The sequence below is a fragment of the Loa loa genome, assembly GCF_000183805.2.
Source record: "Loa loa unplaced genomic scaffold supercont3.224, whole genome shotgun sequence".
NCBI classification, from domain to species: Eukaryota; Metazoa; Nematoda; class Chromadorea; order Rhabditida; family Onchocercidae; genus Loa; species Loa loa.
Window position 1 is genome coordinate 51,307 of NW_018108404.1, and position 2,611 is coordinate 53,917.

At 24.6% G+C, this 2,611-nt stretch overlaps 2 protein-coding genes across 2 annotated transcripts; one reads left to right on the forward strand and one right to left on the reverse strand.

Moving 5' to 3' along the window:
* Positions 1-1,401: 1,401 nt before the first annotated feature.
* On the reverse strand, positions 1,402-1,707 carry LOAG_14461 (hypothetical protein; the record flags this gene model as incomplete). Its single annotated transcript, XM_003149958.1, has 1 exon — positions 1,402-1,707. The coding sequence occupies one exon, from the start codon at positions 1,705-1,707 to the stop codon at positions 1,402-1,404; it is 306 nt and encodes a 101-aa protein (XP_003150006.1).
* Positions 1,708-1,850: 143 nt separating this feature from the next.
* LOAG_14462 (hypothetical protein) lies at positions 1,851-2,376 on the forward strand (the record flags this gene model as incomplete). The annotated part of the gene is made up of 1 exon (XM_003149959.1): positions 1,851-2,376. A coding segment is annotated over one exon (481 nt), but the record flags the coding sequence as incomplete, so codon positions are not given.
* Between the last annotated feature and the right edge of the window lie 235 nt (positions 2,377-2,611).

Sequence of the window (2,611 nt, forward strand, 5' to 3'; positions counted from 1 at the left end):
AAAATTATAATTACAGGAACACATATTGAAACAGAATTCTCGAAAAATATAACCTGTCAAATGTAATATATTTAATGGAGAAAAAAAAAAAAAAACAAATGAGTTTTACTGCAAATGAAAAGACAACATCAATTTAGATAAACAAAACAAAAAAAAAAAAAGTGACATCAAAATCTAATTTAATTATTTGTCCATTCTCTTTATAAATTAACATTTTGCAAACATTTTGTCGCAATTCATTTATTGTTTAATTAAATATTAAATAACAATATGTACAAAGAATAAATTAAACAAGCTGATTATTAAATTAGAAAATAAAATATGAAAGGATAAATTAATATGAAAAAAAAATTATTTTACTATCGGCTCATAAAAGTTCGAAAAATAAGAAATTGTGTGATTTTTGTTTTCATTTCTTTTCAATCATTTAAACCGGAATTTTAGAGAAATTTTAGAGATCACATTGAACTCTAAAATTTATTTATTTTTCTTTCCCTTTTTTTTTTTTTTTTTTGTTAAAATTTCTTTTACAGTAATACAATCTACAAATTCTTGTATAATTTCCTAACAATTAGTAAAGCAATCATTTTTCCTCATCCATGACAACCCAATAAAGGTTTATGTCAAGAATTGGCATGACACATGATGATGATGATGCATCATTTACAAATTAACTTTCTCTTATACTTAATTTTATTTGTTAAGTTATGTGTCTGTCCAATTTACCATTTCTAGTTTTATTGGATAAGGTTGATGATCATTGATCAAGCACTTAGAAATACAGTAAAGACCTAAATATATCGTCACCAAATTATACCATAAATATCATCTTCTCGCTCAACTTAAATTATTGATAATAACATGCATTCATAACCTATATACCGTAATTTTAACAAATTTAATTGTTCAAATTATGATATCTATATTTTAAAGATAATATTGAAATATTGTAAATCTTTTTCATTAATTTTATTTCACCTTTTCTAGTATTATAATTATTAATTTCAAATTGAGGAATATAAAAGAATGGAATGAAATTTCGAACATTTCAATAGTATCCATGTAATTTTTTGATCGTACATTCTTTCTTTTCCTATATTTTTACTAATTTAATATACATTTAATTTAATATGTATTTAAATTCGGATTTCATCTAATATTCAAATTTGCCATTATTATTTAGAAAAAAAAGCCATCTTAACATTTTATAAAAAGGATATTAAAATATACAGCAAATAAATAGCTTAGACGATAAGTTGAAATTAAAATTAGATGAAATAAAAGTACAGCAATCTTTTCCTCGCCAAATAACAATGGTAATAGAAGTAGCAGTAGTAGTAATAGTAGTTGTTGCTGTATTAGTAGTAGTAGTAGTTGTTGTTGTTGTTGTTGTAATTGTTGTTATTGAAATAATAAATAAATAATTGTTGCAATAAGGTAATCGTCGTATCCTTTCAATTTTATCGTGTTATTGTAGCTGCAATAAAGCAGTACTAGTTGTTGTTGTTGTTGTTGTAATAATAGCAGTAGTAATAGCAGTAGCAGTAGCAGTAATAGCAGTAGTAGTAGTAGTAGTAGTGTTGTTGTAGTAGTAGTAGTAATAGTAGTAGTACTAGTACTAGTAGTAATAGTAGTAGCCGAATGATGCTTTTTTTTTTTTTTTTTGTCGTTGACACCACTTCTTAAACCAACATTATTCGACGTCATTTACCAAATCAAATGATGACAATGATGTAATATCGATTGATAATTAAAAGATTGCCACAAATATGTGCATTTAATACGTTTTCTTCTTGCGACGTCTTCTTTAACTAGTTTACGCATTTCTATATTGTTATCATATGAGATACACAAATTATCTCCCCATTAAAATTTCCATACCATTTATTAATTAATCAATTATTTATTCTTTATACACATACACACACACACACAGACACACACACACACACACACCACTACTCTCTTTCATCTACTTTAATAATTCGAAAAAATATTTTTCAATTTAAATCCTTACTATTAATTGAGGATTTAAACTACTACTATACTTATTATCAATTCTTACTACTAATTATCAACCCTTACTACTATACTTATTATCAACCTTTACTACTATACTTATTATCAACCCTTACTACTATACTTATTATCAACCCTTACTACTACACTTATTATCAATTCTTACTACTAATTATCAACCTTTACTACTATACTTATTATCAACCCTTACTACTATACTTATTATCAATTCTTACTACTAATTATCAACCTTTACTACTATACTTTTTATCAACTTTTACTACTGTACTTATTATCAATCCTTACTACTAATTATCAACCCTTACTACTATACTTATTACCAATCAAAAGAAAAATGTTGTCACCTCTGCAAAAACATATCAATAATTCGAAAAAACATTTTCAAAAAATTACAACAAAAGCTATTTTATAATTCGAAAATTAACATTATGGTTAGATTAGTGATTCTCGGAACTTTTTTTGACCAATGACCAGTTTAGGCTTTTTTTCATTCATAATAAGGAGCAAAAACAACAAGATTCAAAATTTAATATATTCTGTTAATTTGAAAATAAATTTTAAGCGAATTTTA